At 37.5% G+C, this 20,318-nt stretch overlaps 3 protein-coding genes across 6 annotated transcripts; 2 read left to right on the plus strand and 1 right to left on the minus strand.

Moving 5' to 3' along the window:
• The first annotated feature begins 1,209 nt into the window (after positions 1–1,209).
• LOC139970748 (potassium channel subfamily K member 2-like) lies at positions 1,210–6,167 on the plus strand. Its single transcript, XM_071976704.1, has 2 exons — positions 1,210–2,605; positions 4,104–6,167. The coding sequence occupies exons 1-2, from the start codon at positions 2,224–2,226 to the stop codon at positions 4,703–4,705; spliced, it is 984 nt and encodes a 327-aa protein (XP_071832805.1). The 5' UTR covers positions 1,210–2,223; the 3' UTR covers positions 4,706–6,167.
• A 692-nt stretch (positions 6,168–6,859) lies between these two features.
• On the plus strand, positions 6,860–15,111 carry LOC139970749 (potassium channel subfamily K member 2-like). The gene is made up of 3 exons (XM_071976705.1): positions 6,860–7,675; positions 10,808–11,139; positions 12,084–15,111. Exons 2-3 carry the CDS (start codon positions 10,815–10,817, stop codon positions 12,608–12,610), a joined length of 852 nt encoding a protein of 283 aa, XP_071832806.1. The 5' UTR covers positions 6,860–7,675; positions 10,808–10,814; the 3' UTR covers positions 12,611–15,111.
• Positions 14,379–19,266, minus strand: LOC139970751 (ATP synthase subunit s, mitochondrial-like). 4 transcript variants are annotated; one of them, XM_071976709.1, is made up of 5 exons: positions 19,243–19,266; positions 18,268–18,365; positions 17,200–17,408; positions 16,292–16,454; positions 14,379–15,632 (listed from the first exon to the last, which is right to left on the minus strand). In XM_071976709.1, the coding sequence occupies exons 2-5, from the start codon at positions 18,363–18,365 to the stop codon at positions 15,467–15,469; spliced, it is 636 nt and encodes a 211-aa protein (XP_071832810.1). In that variant the 5' UTR covers positions 19,243–19,266; the 3' UTR covers positions 14,379–15,466. The 4 variants fall into 4 exon arrangements, with proteins under 4 accessions (XP_071832810.1, XP_071832808.1, XP_071832807.1 ...); XM_071976707.1 differs by lacking the exon at positions 19,243–19,266 and adding an exon at positions 19,047–19,221; XM_071976706.1 differs by lacking the exon at positions 19,243–19,266 and adding an exon at positions 18,963–19,208.
• Positions 19,267–20,318: the final 1,052 nt, after the last annotated feature.

Raw genomic sequence — 20,318 nt, forward strand, 5'->3', positions numbered from 1 at the left:
TGTTAGAAGCCTTGTGGTAGTAAACATAGGCGTAGGAGGCGGGGGGGGGGGGGGGGCTGCAGCCCCAACCAAAATTGTTTGTGAAAATTCGGGCAATATGCTGAGAATTTTTCGGGCACCTAATGAAAGAAAAATAATTTGCATTGTGTTTTTCAATGGTTAAACTGATATATAGAATATGGAAGGGTAATAACACGGCAAAAGATTGTATGTTATTGGCATGCGGTGTAATAACCGACTCATGCCTATACGATATGCACATTAACATGTTTAACGCGCGCGCGGAGCGCGAGAAAAATTTTGGTAATATTTTTCGGGCAAGTCGTTACAGCCCCCCAAATCAATTTGGGCTCCTACGCCTATGGTAGTAAACATTTAAAACTTCCCGAAATATTTCGCTTTGTAAACTGTTTTTTATTTACGAATTTTTATGTAGAAAAAGGGCACAATTTTTAACCTGAGGAAAAGTGGGGGGCACGTGCCCCCTGTGCCCCCCCCCCCGGTTCCGCCGCCCTTGGTGACGGCTTTATGTTACGCGCCTCTCGGTAACTCACCTCGAAATCACATGAAAACTCCCGATAACATGAATAATGTATGCATTCCGTATCACAAATTCCAGTATTTTAATGTCTATCACAAAAGAACCCTTTTATTTGGACCCTTCAATTACAATTTGATGTAATAGGCCTATATTTAAATTAAATAAATTATATTTTGAAATAACAAAACTGCACTCAGTGTTTAAAGGAAAATGTGCATTGTTGATGTTCTAACACATTATACGGAGGAGGAGGGAGAGGAAGGGGGCGGGGGCTTTTCGCCGCTGCTGCATGTAACCCTAGGTTGGTACGGTCACATTAACACGGTTAAGCACCTATTCAACGACCGATATAACTGCTGTAAATAAGTACATCCAAATAATATTGATCCGATTGCTAATTATTTGACAACAGTAGTTTAACTAAGTCAAGCCTTACTGCAGAGCTTTCAAGTGGTCTTTCAAGATGTATGTACTACAGATTTCATCCAGGAAATTAAATAAGAGGGTATATTTCTACGAGATCCACGCATACTTTTTTTACCATAGAAATACGGGTCACAAAAATACGTTGGTAAATGAAGTAATCTTAGTAACCAGTAAAGCATACCACAGTGTCTTCATTTGCCAGTATATTTAATGACCGAATCTACTGCGGTCTTATTTGTTAATAATAATCATAACCTCAGTGGAACAACGTTTGTACTTGCTAATGATTTTTTTGTTATTATCACGTGGGATCGCACAACGGAACTCAGTGTTTACGAAGAGTTGATAGCGCAGTGATTTAATGAGCTACGAACATAAAATATATAAAACTTGCATATATGCTGTCGTATTTTGTGGCACTTGGATTGGGAAGAAAGCGCCTTTTCCAACATATTATGTAATGTTTTCCGGTGTTGTTTGCAATTTGCAAGTATGCCAAGTTTCCAATTATATTTAAGTTGATTGCCTATAGTAATCTCTCTCGTTAATTAACGTCGCACTGATCTACTTTGTAGTTTTGACCTTGCCAAAAAAGGGGGGAAACTGGAGATTTTGAAATTGCTTCACCTCAAGTATAAATAAACGGTTTATTGTGTTACTTTTATATATATATATATATTAATATATATACAATATTATTATCCGTGCTTGCGAAATTTCTCGTTACAGTGCATACTCGTCATAAACGTTCCGTCTCGTACAATGATACATCACATTGTTTCAAGTTGTGGATTTACCTTATTGCCTTTCGAGGAATGCCGAACTTAGATTACTTCCTCCAGGAAGATAGGCTCAGGAAGTTATTTCCAAATACCGTCGACAAAACTGCTACAAAAGGGAAAGCAATCCCCTATATCAGAAGCAAAACCATACTTCACTTACTAACTGTAGTCAGCGTTGTTCCGTAAATGTTACGAGTGAACTTGACGGTTGTTATTTTACAAGAGGGACCTTCACCGAGTGAACTGATAATATTATAAGAGACAGACAGAGAGTTCATTTTATTGAGGATATGGCTTACGCGATCCTTTCATTTTCATAGTTTGTTTTTTTGAAGTTTCAAGTTGAGTGTAAATCATCCAGTCTGATGAATAGACTTCATCATCTGCAGGTGTTTTCAGTGTATGTTTATATGTATCCATGACGCAGCCAATTAATACTGCAGTGTGGGTTGTAAAACAGTTAGCATAACAAAGATGTCTCTTTTCAGGAAAGCGGCCAGATTAAGCGAGCTTAGAAAATCGTCTCCAAATTACAGTGCCATGAAAGTCTGTATTTTAACCGTTACATTTTTCTTGTATCTGTTATTAGGATCGGTTATGTTTCATCATTTGGAGAGTAAACATCAGGAACAGGATTTTCGCTTTGTTATTGACCGTCTCGGTTCCTTCTATGAAAAGCATAGGCATTGCATTGATCCGGCTGAAATAAGTCAGATTGTGGAGGTTGTTCTATTGGCGTGTAAAGATGGATTTCATCACTTGGATAACACAACGGACATACTAAACGACAATATTACCGACAGATGGGATTTACCAAGCTCCTTTTTTTTCTCGGCGACAGTTGTGACCACAATAGGTATATATTTTGTTGTTGTTAACGAACAACTTGTAAGAATAGCCCATGCAGAGGTTTCATATTTACAATGCACAAATAACCCTAAAACATGCAAAACAACTGGAAGTTCACCAGGGCATGTTTTGAAACGATTTATAGTTTAAGAAAAGATGACTTTTGAAAATAACTTCTTCAACTCCAACCATTTTTCACTCTGCGTCAATAACGTTCAATAACTTCCCTACATACACACACTCTAATGACTTTCGTCCGTACATGACAGAAGGTTAAATAACCGTACGGGCCATATAACTTTCTGATATTGCAGTATAGTAGTATATGCAACATTGAATTATAACACAAACATGTTTATTATCTGGTATTCGGTAGGGGGCGGGGGGGGGGAGGGAGGTCTTTATAGTCTCGTATCACATGATATACTTGCTAGATTGATAGATCATTATCCACTATTATCGTACTTCCGGATCAGCCTTGTCTTGAACAAAGCTACAGTGATTTATTTTCTGCACACTGAGAACCCGGACAGTTTAGTATTCTACCTGCATTCTACCTACCTACTCGGATACAACTGCCCGATATATGCTTACACAGTTTGCTGGGGAATATTTTTCAATAGCTTGTTTTAGGTTATTGCAAATCTCCGTGTTTGATTTATCGTTGAACCCTGATACATATTAAATTTGGAGTGTTTGTCTAGCTGATAATATTCTCAGTATTTAGGATTTCGTCAAAACGTATCTGCTCTTGTAGACATATATATATATATATATATATATATATATATACATAATATATATATATAACATATAATATATATATATATATATATATATATATATATATATATATATATATATATATATATATATATATATATATATATATATATATATATATATATATATATATATATATGATAAATGGTGGAAATATTATAAGGACATTTCAGCTGAATTGTCCTGATTACATCATTCATTCTGCTCAGTGTAGCCAAATAAATTGACCAAATTTGATAAATTCATATGTTGAATTTGATAAATTCATATTTATGATTTTCATCAAAAGTATCTTCTCTTGTTGATATATATATATATATATATATTCTGTGGATAAATGGTGGAAATATCTATATATATATATATATATGTATGTATATATATATATTCTGTGGATAAATGGTGGAAATATATATATATATATATATATATGTATATATATTCTGTGGATAAATGATGGAAATATTATTAGGAAATTTCAGCTGAATTCTCCTGATTACATCATTCATTCTGATGTAGCCAAATGCATTTACGTATGTCGAGAATGTGGTTTGTCGCATGAAGAATTGTTTTAAAAAAATTAAAGCAATCGACTGTGGCCACCAAAAAATCCTTTAGCTAAATAAATGTTTAGGCCTACATCATTCTTTACTACAATTCCGTAATGATTATTGTCAAACAAACAAATATAATTTGTTTTCTCCTATTCCATTTCTCTGCAGGTTATGGGCGTTTATCACCCCAGACACGCCAGGGACGCAATGCGTGCATCTTGTACGCCCTCTTAGGGATCCCACTTACGGCCATCTTGCTCAAAGAGGTTGGTCACATGTTCAAAGACAAAGGAATTTTAATCCTGACAAAGATCCGCCAAAGTTTGATGAAAATTCACAAAAGTAAAACTTTCATCACCATAGCAACAGCGGTGGTTGGTTTCCTTGTGCTTTACTGTATACTGATTTGCCTGCCAGCGTTGGTGTTTTCTTACACCGAAGGCTGGTCTTACCAAGACGCGCATTATTTCTGTTTTATCACCCTCACGACGATTGGTTTCGGTGATCACGTGGTCGGGGGCAACAATGACCGAGTCATTTACCAAAACCAGTGGTCTAAATGGGCCTTTAAGATCCTTATCACACTTTATTTGCTGTGTGGTTTGTCGATACTTGCTATAGTTTTCAATGCTCTTTCAAGTGGAAGTGAGAACAAGTTTGCGGAACTTTATAAGAAAAGAAAGCAATCAGGTAATGAAGATGTGAGCGTAATCGAAATCAAAGAGGACCCTAAACCAGGAATGGTTCCAGGAACTGATATTAACTTATAGATGCGGCAGTGAAATATCACCAATATAGCCACGTTAATAGATCAAGGGCAAGATTCATATTTCTTTCCAAAGCCTGAGGATTTCATAAGTTGAAGTTTAATGCAGCACATGTGTTTGCAAGTTGGAAGGCTGGTAATCTTTTTCAAGTTACAATCCAACATGCTTGGAGTGCAATTCGTCAGTTTACCTATAGGCCTATATGTAGTGTTGCGTTGGAATGCGACTCTGTCATGTTATAATTGCACATAATTAGTTTAATGATTAACTATAACATGGTTAATTTGTGTGATCTAAACTAAAAGACTAATGTAGCGTTTACTGCGATACAAAACGATATTGCATCTCACGAAATCAATTTTAAGTGTGAATTGGTTTATTTGAATGAAGATCGTGCCATACTGCAATGTCCATGGTACAACTTAGTTGAAGTGAGAGGGTGTGAGGGGGTCTGAAGGCGAGGGGTAGCTGAGGTAGAGGGGCAGAGTTTGCTTTCTGAAAGGAAGGGCAGGAGTGCGGTTTGTTTCATGTTCCAAACTTAACTTGCCAATGTCCTGTATTATTAGTCTTAAAAAGCTGACTGAAGAAACAGCTTTGGTGTCTTTCATGGGTCTTTTTTCTTGAAAAAGAGAGCAACTACCGGTAAATAAAATAAATTCATGTTGATTGTTACCGATTTCGGTTGCCGAACAATGTAAACGTGCAATAGGCCTGCTGTCCGATATGTTGTCTTAGCAATCTCACTTTCAAGTGTGTAAATATAAACCATATAGGCCTAGGTTATACGTGTTCATGTAAAAATGGTTTTTCCTTGAAATAAATATGTATATATACAACAACGTATTATATAAGAATGATTTTTGCATTATGATCTAGAAGGAATATGTAAATAGAAGAAAATTGCTTTAAAGGCATTGAAGACTCGCCCCAAACCGCGTGCCGCCCTTCGAAAAAAAAAAGTTAACTTACAGTTGCTTGCAAGTGAAGTTTCTTTCTTGTCGCTACAAAATGCAGACAGTAATGAAACGTGATACCTTGTTATCTTTATCTGGACCTGAGATTTCCATCGCTGCTATATACGCTGTGTTGTGGGTATTGACCGTAGCTGCATGTATTGACTGTACACTAGTGTCTAATTACCGACGGTAGCAAGCGGTGTGTGTGTATTTTCTGGGATCGATGGTGGTGTCTAACACTTCTGTTACACCTCATTCGAAACTAGGTCAGATTACCGGCATCCGAGTTTCTTTGTGCGCGAGTCTTCACTCCCTTTAAGAGATATTTGTACGAAAACATGTAGTGCTACCGACCGGATGGTAGGGAAGCGTGTCGCCTGCTACATCCATTGGGAACAGGGGAGGGGATTGTTCAATATCGGATACTCACTTTTATATGCCTTTGAGATACTACACTTGAAACTTTATATTGAAACAATATTGCGTATATGAATTATAGTTTAATCTTCTATTGTTTTGTTGTTTGTTATCTATGGGTTTCTTCATGTGTTTATCAGCCAAACGAGGATTGCGTCGTTCCAGGCCAATGCTATTCAATTGCACGTGGACATCCATGTATCCAGTAAAATGACATGTTCAGTCGAAGAAAAGCTGTACGTGCAGCACTCGGCCTATGCCTATATCCACGCAGTGAACATAACTGTCTATACACTTTTTGATAATATGCCAATATATAGGCTACACCGATGTTCTTACTAACAATCATGGAAGCTTTTAGCGTGGCAAACAGTGTTTACATATATATGGATGCCCTCTTACTGCAATCGCAATGGTGACTATACATATGCGGTGACAACGATATCTATACGTTTTGAGAATGGCAACCAAGGTAAAGCTTGTATGGGTACGAAACCCAACACAACATAATCCCCTCAACTCCAGTGGCCTCTTACAATAAACTGTCTGTCATAATGACTGGACGGTTACGTCAAGTGAAGTATCTCGAGCAGGCGCGTAGCCAGGAATTTGCCAAGGGAGGGGCGAAACTGTAAATTCGGCATTGCAAACTATCTAAGCGTAGCGCCACCATGTTGGCGCGAAGCGTACAAGAAAATGTTGGCTGAAAATGCCTCCCAGATTGCTGGAAAATTCCTCAAGGGGGGGGGGGTGGCTGCCCCCTTCGCCCCCCCCCTTGGCTACGCGCCTGATCTCGAGTGTCGAGTACCTTCGAATGGAACAGATACTACAAGTCTTGATCTAAGTTAAATAGTGGTTGAGAAGCTGACTATATTCATACTGACTAAAGTCAGAACTTGAAACTTTTCACATACATGAGTAAACCAAATCCAAATGTTTGACATCAAGTGAGCAGTGAGCAGCTTGAATATATAGTTTTCATTCCTTATCGGTATACCAAGATGTATTGCACAATGAATTTTCTAATATACAATAAAAGGTCAATAAATTCCTTTACTTATAGTTAAACGTGCATGATATATTTCACATATTACTGGAATGCAGTTAATGGTTTAGCGGCATTCAGTACAAGAACTGCCTCGCGGTTCATTTGATTAACAATTGTCATTGAAGGCAAATCCACAACAAATGTGGAATTCCAATCACTGTGTAATCTCCAAGTTGCATCCATGAGTAGAACAGGAATTTAATGATGTCACTCATATCTCTCCATGACAATACACATGGGCCACTGTATCTGTCCATGCCTATATGTTATCGGTTCATGCAAGTTATACAAAGTAGGAGAAGTTAACTTGAAAAGACGTTTCGTTTTTGCTCCGGAGTGACATTTACTATAAAACTTGACAGCATATATTACGCGTAATTTGAAGAGGGTTATTATTGAACTACAGGGCCTACATGTTTCTTCAGGATTAACAATCAAGTCGTTACGAGAATATTTTCAAACAATCCGCCATTATGAACGTTGATTTGAACAGCGAACAAGTTTTGTCATCGTGATTTGAGATTGTTGAAAGTTCAGCGAAAGCTTTTGAAGGTAAGGAGAACTACTGTATGATCAGAGTCATTTTCATCTCTGGATAAATCATAAATAGTTTATTTGAAAAGGTGCCCATATAGAAGTGTTAAATGTTTACTTCAACATGAATGTTGGGAAAAATCATAACATATATCCAGTGTGATTCAACATTTCAGAAAAACACATTTGCTGACTTAGATGTCAATAAGTTGCAGAAAATTCTCGAATTGATTGACAATCGCTGAACCAAATTAACGAAATAAAATTTCATATAAAGCGCTTCTCATATACGTTTACGCAATCAATGTTCTGTGAAATATTAATTTACTGCGTCAATGAGGAGTTGGGAATTTTGTATTGAAAGTATAATATTTTGGTTAATTCCCTGTCTGGTCAATTTGTTGATATACAATGGTGACTTATTTGGATCAGTCGTCATATTTCAAATTGGTATATTGTCATATTGTTAAAATTTTGCGAATATAATCAGATTCGTATTTATGACCAGTTTGGCATATTTTTCTAGGAAATTCTTGAATACTCGCTTCTAAAGCTATATATAACAAGTCATCAAGTTACCATTTTGATGTATTGTTCTAATCTAATGAAAGTTGTCATGTAATCGGTTTGTCCTTTTACTTGAATTACTCACAAATTGAATGTCAATATATACTGTAACATTTTGTTGCAGATGTCTTCCCATACTATACGCTATATCGGAAGTAACAACTATACATGATAACAAATGCTTTATATCATTACATAATGATGGATGCTTGTGGCAGGGAGACCAGTGTATTCCCCCGCTATTATACTGAGAGTCACTAAAGAATCCCCCCCCCCCTCACTTCACACACGCGTTTTGAACTATGCTGCATGGAGTCCTTAATTTAATGAAAGTTCACTAAAGAACTATTTTGGTGGCTTAATGATTCATTAATAATCTGCACTCCCACAAACAGACAATACCAGACAGTCAAATGATCTTTCTGTTTCACATGATATTTCCCATTTCCCGCAAGTCGTCAAGTTGACTTGTTTTATCGAATCTTCAATATAATGTCAAAATTGCAATTTATGTAGAACCTACTTGATAAAAAATGACAATTTTACAGTGGCGTAGGAAGGTACTTTTGAGTGGGGGGGGGGGCTGAAGACTGACGGCCGGCCTGGGGGAGGGGTCTAAGGGGAGGGGGTGTCCCCCTCCCCTTTGGAATTCTTTTGCATTTCCAGGTGGCCTCAGATGCAATTTGGTGCAATATAGCACACTTCAACACCCACTCCATTTTGTAAATAATTTTGCATTTTCACCTGGCCTTAGATGCAATTTGGTGCTCCAAATGAGATTTTTTTCTCATTTGGAAATGAAAAAGGGGTTTTCTGACTTGCGAAGCGGGGGGGCGGAATGATACTTCCGCCCCTCCACTGGGGGCTGGCGTCCCCTAGCCCCCCCCCCGGTTCCTACGCCCTTGCAATTTTATATAAAAGTAGCGGGGAAAAAAATCCTTTTTTTCAAGTAAAAGTCGAAGCATTTAAACATTAAAATCAAATCAGCATATACCGTATCCGACAATAGAAGGAAATCTTTCGAAAAACAAGTAAAAGCTTTGCAATGAAGTTTGCAATTGGTAGAAGTTGTGGAAATTTCGATACAAATATTGGAAGTCTAATTAAGTTTCGATCTGTGAGATATATATATATATATATATATATATATATATATATAAAACATATGTAACATTCAAGACAAAGACATAAAGTAAGCTTGTTGTTGAAAATTCGGCAAAACAGTCGACATTTTGAGAGGAAATAGTTGAAACGTGTGTACAATCGTAGACCTTATTCCGAGGGAAGATCATAACTAAACCGACGTTGAATCGAACGGACGTACACTACGTTGTTCAGTTTTAACAGATCTTTCTTTTTCAATGCATTTTTGCTATACGTCAAAAGTGCGTGTTACGTGATATGTTTATAATAAAGTTATGTTGACATTCAGTCGCCGGATCTACTACTACAGTGAGTTATGTAACTGCATGCATATACCCTTACTTTTAGAAATTCACATATTTTCGCATTCTTCAAACCTTTTTAACATTACACCTCGAAGCGTACCTACATGTCACGTCACCAGCGTGGTATACTGAGCACAGAAGCGGGCTACGACAGGCAACTTAATTAATCATCAACTTAGCTCGCTGAAGTGGTACTCTTCGAATGACGTCACATTTTAACTATAGTTCTATACTGTGTGAACACAGTACTGAATTATCAAAATTAAATAAAACTGTTAGCGAACTGCTTCTCCACATGAGAGCCTGTGTAATAGTTCATTAACTACCGTGTGGACACAGTACTGAATTATCAAAATTAAATAAAACTGTTAGCAAACTGCTTCTCCACTTGAGAGCCTGTGTAAGAGAATGTGTAAAGTAAGTTGGCCCGACGTTTCGATCCTATCAGGATCTTCTCCAGAGGCTAAATAAAAGGTCATTTAGCCTCTGAAGAAGATCCTGATAGGATCGAAACGCCAGGCCAACTTACTTGTACACATTATAATATTATCGTAATCAAAGGAGACTGTCTTGACGGTATGGAACTAATTTGTTCATGTTCCAAATGTCTAATATACGAGTTTCTTCGATGTTTTCTAAGACTAAAACGCCGTAGTTGATATATGTCTCTCCTTTTCAATAAGACAGACCTTAACATTCACATGTGCAGCGCCATCAAGGCCGGGTTAGGTCGGCCCCCGGGGACAATATTATATCAACGATCCTCCTCCCCTCCACCCCCTCCCTCAGTCTCCATAAATTCGCAATATGTTTAAGGACATTTGGGAATTTGTCAGTAATTAAATTTTTCCTGAAGGTAATTATGAAATTGATAAAGTTTATAACCTGAAATGAACATTTACATCGATTCGTATGACTTCAATGATAAGGATCACAGTACTTGAGACACTGATTACATTAAAGTGCCTAAAGGTTTCCCTTTTGTGCAAACGGCATGGTGATCGAAGAAATTTAATCTTTTCATAAACGCTAGGGTGAGCTGTGCGGTCTATGTACAGCTCTGGTTGTAATACCGTACGTGCTTTATTATAATTGACATGTGATTCTCCTCTTATATTTTGTTGCATTGATTCAGTATAACGATGCACTCAGAATCCGGCCAGCAAGAATCCTCTTTGAAACGAACGGCTTTATTGATGTTCCTGCTATTACTCTATCTGAACGTTGGGGCACTCGTATTTTCGACAATTGAACAGAGACAGCTGACTGAGAAACAAACCGCCTTCCTCGCGTATCTAGAATCTTTCATCGAACGCCACGATTGCCTAAATTCATCTGAGCTGGATGATCTCCTTGCTGTCGTGGCACGTTCCTCAACATGTATCAGTAATCGAGACACCGCTGTCCAACATAGATGGAGTTTTACTAACTCACTCTTTTTCTCCACAACAGTTGTTACAACAATAGGTAAGAGTCGTATATGGACGATTGAAATTTTCAAAATCATTAAAAAAATCTTACCATTTGCCCCAAAATTGTGGTGCCCGTGATGTTCACTTTTATGAAGATGCATTTTGTTTTTCACCTCCAAACTGCGTTACATCATCCGCCTGTCCCATTCCCCTCTCCCTGTTCAATTGGAAATGTTGGTGCCACCACTGGTTGAAATGTACTTTATGTTGTTTCGCCGTTAAAGCATGGAGCTATAAACAGAGTTAAAGAGACAGCAAACTTAGGATTCAACTCTGTAGGCCTATCGATGCAAGCATGGGCGCAGATTAGTCTTGGATAATGGTGGGGACGCGTGTCTGTTCTCTGATACTATCTAAGCGGAGCGCGACGATGGGTTCGCGCGTAGCATACAAGATTTTTTTGGGGGAAATATACCCTCTTACGCCGGAAATAACGCTTCCCAGATCCAAAGATGTTTCCAAGCTTCCTTAAGGTTTAGATCTCATGGCTTACAAATTTAATTTGGGGAAAAACATGGGCGCCTGCAGAAAAAAATATCAGGGGACAAATAATCCAAGTAGACTTTTGTATACCATGGGTCTGTGGTCCTTTCCCAGAAAACAATTATAGACTGCCCAAATGCGGATAAATATAATAAAATGAGAACTGCTGCAGGTCAATTGCACAATACTGGATCAAACTGCGCCAAAGTTAAATACAGGGGAAATTTAAATGCAACGTTTGGTCAACTTAGACAAATTGGTGGGGACTGTGTATATCATGTCCCCACCACTGAAAACAAATTGGTGGGGACGCGTCCCGCTGTCCCCACCTGGATCTGCGCCCATGGATGCAAGTAGGCCTACGTTAATTCTTCATGAAAATTGAAAGTATAGGCATGGTAATGAGATGGATAAGTCAAGTTCCTAATCGTTTTCATTTTGAAATTATTTATCCAGGTTACGGTCGATCCGCCCCTGAAACGAGACTCGGAATGAATCTCTGCGTCGTATATGCCATGTTTGGTATCCCTTTGACGGTGTGCTTGCTGGGCAAAATAGGTGATATTTTCAAACAAAATACAATCTACTTAGCCGGACGAATACATTCCTTGACAATGCTTCTCACCGGGAGTAAGCGATTCACGTGGATACTCACGTGGATCATTATAATGTTAGGGGTGTATGTCCTTATTATCGGAGTCCCATCGCTTCTGTTTGCGTACATGGAAGATTGGAGTTATGAAGAGGCTCATTACTTTTGTTTCATTTCATTGACAACTATCGGATTCGGCGATAGAGTAGCGACGACTAAAACCGGCCAGAATCGGTACGCAGACCCTACCGTCTATATCCTGTATACACTCTTCACTGTGTTCTATTACATCTTTGGACTATCGGTACTAGCCATTCTTCTAAATTTATTTCAAAATGGTGACCGAATCCTGGAAGCGTCCGGTGTGCCATTTTTCGGGCAAAGCATCTAATTCTATAACCACTTCTAGAAGAAGACCATCTGATGGCACTGGCACTAATCGCTTGGACGAATAGGTCAAGTTGGAATTGAGAGATGCACAAAAGTTGAGTGTCTATTAGAGCTAAGAGATGACCTCCGAGGGGGGGGGGGGCGAGGAGTGAGGACACCATATTTTAAAGGTGCTCTCATCTTGTTCAGAGCCGTGAACCACAAAGAGCATCGTTCCTGGATATCTAAAACTTGTCATAAATTTTAATAAGGGAATGGCTGGTACAGTAAATGAAGGTAAATCATAGGCATAGGAATGGGGTATAAAGTGGCAATTAAGTTCCCCACCCTAACTTTGAAAAATAGGAGTGGTAGTAGATTACGTTTCTGTTATAATTATTTTTTAATAATTGGGATAAGATGTTGACATTTTCTGGCCACCTACGTATCTACAATCCTAAACTTCATCTGGGAAATCCCAAATCAAACACCAGCTTCTCTACACTTTTGTGGTAGCTTCCGATGTCATTGCAATGTGATCAAAAGAGGAGATTGGTAGAACTGGTGTGGACTTATGATTCTTACATGACCATGGAAAAAAAATTGAATGAAGCCTTTCCAGGAAACTATTGGGTTGACACTTGATAAGTTTAAAGAGGGCATATTTACCTAAATATGTGTTATACTACGTCGTATGAGCAAATATTTATGGATGTAACTAATAAATATGTGGCTGCTTAAGTTATACAAAGGTATGCTGCACTTCTTTATAAATGTGAAAAAGCATTTTCCAAAGAAGGTACCCACTCAGCATCCTGCAATGTGATACAAATTCCCCCCTCCCCCCCTCCCCAAGGCAACAACTTGTTTGCTATGACCATGTTCCCATAACTATAATGTGGAGCAGATTCACAGCAAATGTACATCAACACCAGCGGCTATTAAGCCACAACTACTGTGGAATGTATTCCATGTAATGTTCTATGCCTTCAAGACTACCACACTTTGCAAAACAAGGGAAAGGGAAGGGTGGGGGTGGGAGGGGGCGCTAAGAGGGGTTTCTCTGTTAACTTAGGGCTGGGTAGCTCTGTCACCATAAGAGGACATGACTTTTATGTCTAACAGTTTGTATCCAAGTTAGCCAAATGTCAAGTTCATACTTCCAGAATTAATTGTTTACAGGTTCTTGTTTTGCTATTAAATTAATACCTTATTTCACTTCAGAAAAGAATCCAAATAAACAAGAAACATAAAAAGTTCAGTATAACAGTGTATTTTTAATTTCCTAGTGTCTTGATCACTGCATACACTTTCAAACATTACTGCCAACAATTGGATATCCATAGCAATTTTGTCACTAGAAGTCTCGGTACAAGGTAACACACAGCACCATTCATTTCTCATCACATAGCAACTTAACTTGCGATCAATTGGAGAGCATATTACAAACGTTTCTGAACAACTTGGAGGAGGCTGGATGCAAACAATGATGTCTTGTAACATATTATTATAGGTTCCCTTTATTACATAGTCTGCTAAGGCCCACAACAAGCACATTTAAAATTTTGTACCTATATTACATCTGATTATAATGTGGAACCTAAAGCCCTCCAGCTACCATGTATTGACTTGTAGATGGTTATTTGACTGGTTGGCTGAAATTATCAGGGCAGTAAATATTCATCATGAATGGAAGGATAGTGACAAAATATTTACCTAATCGTCCATTTGCCAGGCAGAGATATATATGGTAGATTTTGAACCTTTTATTTAGTGGCATAATCACTACAATAGTCTACAAGTTCAGAAACTCATGAATTTAAAACATTTTCAAGTATCTTTCAGTAATAAAACAAACAAGATAACCGAGCATGTAACACGAAACCAGCAAAGAGAGGCAAGCACCATCTCTTACAGAATGAGTGCCACTAAACAGATACAAGGGTCTATCATGACATTGTATGCCAAGTTCCCATGGCAACTGCACTTGTTCATCCACTACAATTACTTTCAAGGACACTCACCAAACTTTTGGAATGATTTCGGTCTCCAAATTTCAGTTTCTATCAAAAGCACTGCATATGACCTTTGATATCTGTATTAGGGCCAAATTTTTAGAATGCTAATATTGCATAACCTTGTCAAGAGGTCATTTTCAAAACAGTTTTAACAAACAAAACAACAACTTTAATATTGGGACATATTAATGAGACCTGAACATTAATGTGAACATCTAACAGCCAGAGGCAGCAAAAGTCTAAAAATTGATCAACAAGTGATCAATTTTGGTGTTTCTAGCATGTTGTTTTTATTTTAGGGGGGGGGGGCAGGGCTATTTACCACCTGTTTAGTTTTAGTTTTAAATGACACTTTGTTAAAGGGAGGAAAGTTAATCATTGACAAACCTAGAATAATGTCTAGTTAGAGACTGCTGTAATATTTGTAACAATTTTACGATTGACCCTAGCGTAAAAGGATTTATAAAATGGACATTTCAGTTCAATTTTTATACACAGAAAATATTTTTGTTTTTAAAAAATGTTTTTACATTGCTATACATTCAGCTTTGAAAACCATTTTGCTCTGAAGAAGATAAATACCAGCAATTTTAATTCTGCCAATGTACAATCCATGACTTCTATTACAGCTGTAACCACCATCATCATCATCATCACCCCACAGATTCAAACACACACACCCGTTGATATTCATTGCCGAGTAAGCACAGCCATTAAGTCGTGAGAGAAATGTAAGCGATACTTTTAAACGTCTTAACCTAGTGACATTAAGTCCTCAAGTTCCTCCAGATCAGGAGTTGTTATCATCACAAAGTTCATACTCGAGTTTTCTTGTGAGATGATCAATGTTTACAATTCTTCTAAGTTTTAAAGTCCTTGTCTTTACCGAGTGACTTTAAGTCCTTGAGTCCTTCAAGTGAAAGATATCTGATTTCACAAGATGGCAGCTCTCCTCCCAAGATCCCGAGAACCTTATCCATATCCTTTACAGCTGGCAAGTCACACAAGAATAATGTTTGAAGTTTACTGGCAAAAAAAAAAAGGGAAAAGAAATTTGAAATAGAATTGAATTATGTGTATTCACAAATTGAAAGAGAAAAGTTTCCACATACAGAGATAACTTGAGCAAAACACATGGTTTCTATTGTAAAGAGAGGAGATTTAATACTTCCTTGTCAACTTTTTTTTTCTTGTTTTCCCCAAGATACCAGCATATAAATGTCATGTTTGATAAGTCTCTGCTTAGATATCTAACGATTAATGTTGTCACTCACAAATGTTGTTTGAATGAACCAAATTCATTAATAAAGCTATATCAAAGTGTATAAAGGGGACTGCAGTTAAGTGAGATGATGGCACTACACGAGACCAACCATCTTCATGATCACGTTGTCATAATCCTGATGTAAGGAGACCGGCTGAGAGGGGTACCAGTATGAAGTATATGGTTTTATGGTTGCCCTGAGTCCACTTAGGGGGGGGGGGGCTTTCCTTTCTTTTAAACAAACACTACAAAGCATCAAGTTAAAATCAAAAGCTCTGTAATGAAACTGTAATTCCTACAAGAGAGAATTTTACTGCATATATAAGCATACATACTGTACTTACTGTAGCCTGTGTAGATATGAAACTAATTCCTACAAGAGAGAATTGTCTGCATATATAAGCATACATACTGTACTTACTGTAGTCTGTGTAGATGAACCAATCCAGCATCTGTGATATCTCCACAGCTACTGATCTGGAGGTCTCTCAGGCTATCCTTCAGATAAACCAACTTTGAGAGGCAAATATCAGTGAGATACGTACAATGGTGCAACTTTAATGCTCGCAGATGGTCCAAATTCTCTGGAAGAGGAAGAAGAAGATCCATAATCATAAGGGTTTTTATTCACCCCCTCCCCCACCCTCCCCTTCCTTTTACAGGCTTATTTTGTTTGAAGCACAAGTAACGAAGACAGCAAAAAAACACAATACACATCAGGAAGTAAGAAGAGTATAGTGAAATTTATTCTGCCTGAAACACCTCTGTTTCACTCTTTGATCTTCCTGAGTATATCAGCACAGTACATTTACATGAGTCATTGTAAGTCACAACTTCTTAGAAAAGTATGAGTAGGAGATAACATGTTCGTTAAACCTGAAGTAATGACTAATTATACAAAAGTTCCAATAAACATCACACAACAAATCTGCCAGGTCAGAAGCACATGAAGACTCTAGCTAATGTTTGTGAAGGAAACAAAAACCCATGTATACTCTTTGAATAACTTTGAATGTTAGAGCCTCCAGGAAAGCACTTTTGCTAATCTTAGCAAGCCAAAACTTGGGATCAATACTGCTGAAGCCTGTTGCTGATAATTACACCTGCCCACTTTAATATTAACCAATCATTCCGATGGATGAAATTATAGTAATGAATCTACCAGTAGGACAAAGAAAAATGCTTTGCAGGGACAAAAACCAAACTAAATTTAAAATAATCATCTCTTTGTGACCACTATTGATTATAGTGCTTCACTGATATTTTGGGTCCTCATGAACTTTTTAGCTCTTTACTTAATTTTTCATACTTATTTATTTTTATACTCACGGAAATGTTCAAATCCAATGTGCATTATGCTAGAATCTGTAGCGTCTACTTCTTCAATTCTGAATTTTCCCTTTTTTCCGGTTGGTAAAAGGTTGTAATCTTCATTCCACTTTTCAAAGCCACTAAACTTTACAGCTGCTCCACATCGGAGCAGCCACTCAGACGCGGCTCGATCTGGGCCCACTTCCCGAATTCTGGCTGGATCGACTCTGTTGGAATATAGAATATATATTTCTATTTAATGACTATGTGAGAATGTTTTTGCAAAGAATTATTTTAAATAGCACAAAGTGGTAGTTAGGTAACAACTCTCAAGGGGTGGGATATGGGGGATGGGGGAGTAACAACCAGTAGAAGTCTTCATGCACAGACCATATCAAGGAAAATACAATTGTTTTAATCGGAAATCTAATAATGAATAAGAGTAAGATTCTACATTACAGTGTATATAGTTTAAAAAAACTTACATTTAACAACTGTCATGAAAAATAAAACCTTAAAATTTTCAAACATTTAGTTCTGAATTTGATCTCAAATTAATTGAATCATATTTTGTTGTACACATTTAGCTCTGCTTAATTCAATGCCAGTACACTATCCATAATGTACCTATTTAGCAAGTGATTAGCTATTTAATTCAATACAGACAATTTAGTGTCCCACAAACGGCTGTTATTGTGCTTCATTTCAATCAGCTGGTTGAATTTGTTTTATAAAATGAAAGGTGTTGTGGTAGTCCCTTCCTAGTGATTCCATTTTGATAGCTTGTTGAATGCATGCCAAGGGTGGAATGATGAAAATCAGACACAGAAGATGCATAAAGGAAAAAGGAAAACAAATAATATGGTATTTTGTGACTAGGTGAATGTCAATGATAGGGAGAGTAAGCCTAACCCCTATTGTACTTTTACTAACTTTACACATACATATATACACATATATATACACACATACATATATGATACCAGGTTATGCGTGCACTATAGCTTCTGGTATGCAACGAGAAATAAGTAAAAACACTAGCTGAGTAGAGAGTTTTGATGTGGCAATCACTTTCAATTAACTCACTTATTGAATACTGCATTTAACATTCCAAAAAGATGCCTCTTTGACTGACATGCCCATATTGATGATGGGATAGACCGAAGAATGTTGTGTGACTGCATCTGAAATATAAAGAACTACATTGTTAACAGTATTTAAACCATCAAACATTGAAGATGACTGGACAGTTTGACCTTGTCTTCCATTTCATATTCCACTTACCTGATTCAATCAATTCATTTGCTGGAGCAATGCCCTGTGAAAATTACTTTGTTGGCTTCTTTGTTCAATGGTGAAGAATGTGACAGTACCCCATAGCAAATACTTTTGCAAAGTTGGTTTTGGAAAAGAAGCACTATACAGAAAGAAAGCAGGATCTCATTCTGCAACAATTTGCTAACCAGACATATTTTAAACTTCATTCTATGACTTTAGTGGTAAGTAGACAGGAAATATTTACGCATTTTGCTAAATTGTATTGCAATTTTGAGATTCATGAATACGATTATTATATACAGCCGAAAGTTAGCAAGACTACGTACAAAGGCTGTTACATTCAGTTGTTACATGCATAGTTGGTCCTCTCTAACTAACGTTACACTTAGTTTGTCATTTGTGTAGCAGTTTGTAATGTTAACCAAACTAAATTATTCTCTGCTGGTACATCGCTACTCGTTAAAATGTGGAGCTTAATTTTGTGCAAGAAACTATATAGTTACCATCATTTTGTATCCCCTTCCACTTTTCATTGACTGTTATTTGCAGAAATGGTCGATCGAATAACAAATTTTATGTTTACATACCTTGATGACCGATATTAGCATGCGTTTTTCTGCTATACCAAATTGATAGCATAATTTCCATATCTTTCTCTATTCCTTTTCAAGTTTCCACATGATGTTCATTAGTTATGAACGTGATTTCTTTCATTTTCTTTATTTAACAACGAAAATCATATCAGTTGAAAACTGTTCATCTCGAAAGAGATGAAAGTCATGCATGATTGAATAGCTACCAGATTGCTAAGATGGGCAATCATAAAAATTTCTTCCAAGCTTTAAACTATTGCGTAATCAATAAGTTGGTGGCACACAAAAAAATCATCGACTGTTCACACCGTGATTCCATAGCAGTTCTCGCACCCTGACCAATTGGGAAATAATGCTGCTGTACCCATTCACCAGCGGGTTACGAACGCTTTGCGCTTTAGGCGTGAGTCCCAGGGTCCTGCAATAAGCCCCTAGGTGACAACGAAGGTACCAGAAACTGCTTTAAAATGATGCATATCAGTACCCAATTTTACATAGCATACAGAATGGTATTGTTAACGTTAGTAATAATTTTGTAAACTTAATATTGTTACACTCAAAAACCAAGTGTAGTTTCCTGACTTTAAAATGTTGATCTGTGAGAATATTATTGCCTCCTACATTTAACTGACCAGAAATGGGTTCAAATGAAGATTTTAATATGATAGTTAATTCGCTATAACCTTACAGCAAAATAAGCTCAAATGAACACATCATATTTGAAGATGTTTCAGTTGTTCGTCCTATATGCAGAACACCTAAGACGTACACCATCATCCTTGTAACTCCCACAAAGAGTGTACGTAACTCATTTTACATGAGGGTACCGGGGTTATGGCGGGATCAACAGGGCAGCGACCACGAAGCCCCGCAACAGTGTTGAGACTGATACCAGTGCCATCACCAGGTCATGTTCAAGGGTGCAGCCATCATTTCTTGAGAGGGTGTGTGTTTGGTGGGGGGGGGGGGTCTAGGATGTTATGTCGTCATGGGCTAGACATTTTTGCTGGGTCGTGCATGGCCTAAAAAAATTGCGGAGCGATTCTAGTCTGATCTCAGGCTAATAGTTCTAATTTAGAGATTAACATCGTACGGTGGTCCTGGAAAAAACATGTGAGATAAATATATACTGCCTACTGCCATGTGTTAGAAGACGTGAGACGTACCACAACGAGTTTGTATATATTTGTTGATCGAGATGTCAACATTCAACGAAAAAAATTAAGGAGTTTTGAGACAAGTTTGCTGTCCTTGCTGCTAGGATTT

This window comes from Apostichopus japonicus, chromosome 8 (genome assembly GCF_037975245.1).
Source record: "Apostichopus japonicus isolate 1M-3 chromosome 8, ASM3797524v1, whole genome shotgun sequence".
Classification (NCBI taxonomy): domain Eukaryota; kingdom Metazoa; phylum Echinodermata; class Holothuroidea; order Aspidochirotida; family Stichopodidae; genus Apostichopus; species Apostichopus japonicus.